This window comes from Orycteropus afer, unplaced genomic scaffold, assembly GCF_000298275.1.
Source record: "Orycteropus afer afer isolate SDZICR_OR568_19922 unplaced genomic scaffold, OryAfe1.0 scaffold00118, whole genome shotgun sequence".
In the NCBI taxonomy this organism is placed as follows: domain Eukaryota; kingdom Metazoa; phylum Chordata; class Mammalia; order Tubulidentata; family Orycteropodidae; genus Orycteropus; species Orycteropus afer.
This window is the reverse complement of record NW_006921705.1, coordinates 8,825,113-8,826,463: the sequence shown is the minus strand read 5'-3', so window position 1 is coordinate 8,826,463 and position 1,351 is coordinate 8,825,113. Positions and strand designations below refer to the sequence as shown.

Below are 1,351 nucleotides of genomic sequence, written 5' to 3'. Positions count from 1 at the left end.
TTTTTTTTTTTACTCCTTCCAGTAAGTGTAACAAAATAAACCCTTCCAAGTATTTATGGTAGGGAGGACAGTGAGTACTTATTTAAATGTTCTGAATAATTATCCATATCCCACTGAACTCTTATTCAAGAATTTTTCCTTATGGAGAAGTGAATTTCATCATAACTGTCTATTTTTATCATCTTTTCTTTTTCTTCAACTCTACTTTGATATTCTAGTGTAATTTTCTTAGTCTGATAATAAAAACTGATGACTATTTTTCACACTTTATTTCCCAATACTAACAAACCAAAACCAAACCAAAACCAAACCATTACTGTCGGGTCGTTTTGACTCATGGCGATACCCTGGGTTTCAGAGTAGAACTGTGCATCATAGGGGTTTCAATGGCTGCAATCTTACATAAACCAAAGGGCGGAGCAAATGGTTTGTGCTTACAATTCACCTAAAGTGGGTGTTCAAGCCCAGCCAGTGGCACCACAGAAGAAAGTCTTGATGATCTGCTTCCATGAAACGGACAGCCAAGAAAACCCTACGGAGCAGTTCTTCTCTGTAGCACATATGGCCTCCATGTGTAAGAGCTGACATGACGGTAACCGGTTTGGGTCCAGTCTTACATAAGTAGGTCACCAGGCTTTTCTTCTGCAGTCTTGCTGGGTAGAATCAAACCATCAACCTTCTGATGAGTAGCTGCTTGTACCTTTGAGGGAACTCTTAAAACAAAGGAAGTGGTAGATTACCCCTGGCATATTTAGGAAAGAGAAAAATGAGTATTTGTTTTTGGGAGGCAAGGTGGAAACAAAGAGGCCTGAAGATATAGTAAAATTAGGCACAGTGGGTATAACAGATGCTAGAATGGTAAAACACCCGTGGATGAAACATATGGGTAAAACAGGTGGAAGATCTGCTCTTAGAATGGGTATTCACTAAACACCTATTTAGTCAATAGACTGCAATTTCAGTAACATAGTTGATTTCTTGAAGTTTGAAGAATGTCACTGACATTTTGTTTTCTTCTTTGCCTGTTAATGTGGGAGATCTTGTCAGATTCTATTCTGTTTCCACAGAGTGAAATTATCTCTTACTGGGGATTTCCTAGTGAGGAACACCTAGTTGAGACTGAAGATGGATATATTCTTTGCCTTCACCGCATCCCTCATGGCAGGCTGAACTGTTCTGACAAAGGTATGGGTGTTTTCTGTGGGGAGGTAGGAAAGCTCTTAAAAGTAATTGCATTGCAGGAATTCACCCAGTTTTATAGCAGTAACCAAGTTCATGTTTAACTTGAAAACACTGAAATGGGTTTATTTTTAGACAAAAGTACTAAAAGTTTTGCATTTAAGCAAGGTGT

At 38.6% G+C, this 1,351-nt stretch overlaps 1 protein-coding gene across 1 annotated transcript in view; it reads left to right on the top strand.

Annotated features, from left to right (window-relative positions):
* The window catches only part of LIPA (lipase A, lysosomal acid type), a 36,278-nt gene that overhangs the window by 1,246 nt on the left and 33,681 nt on the right, over positions 1-1,351 (top strand). Inside the window, exon 2 of the mRNA XM_042781421.1 lies at positions 1,068-1,185. Coding sequence (XP_042637355.1) covers positions 1,068-1,185 — 118 coding nt within the window. The remainder of the gene's footprint in view (positions 1-1,067; positions 1,186-1,351) is intronic.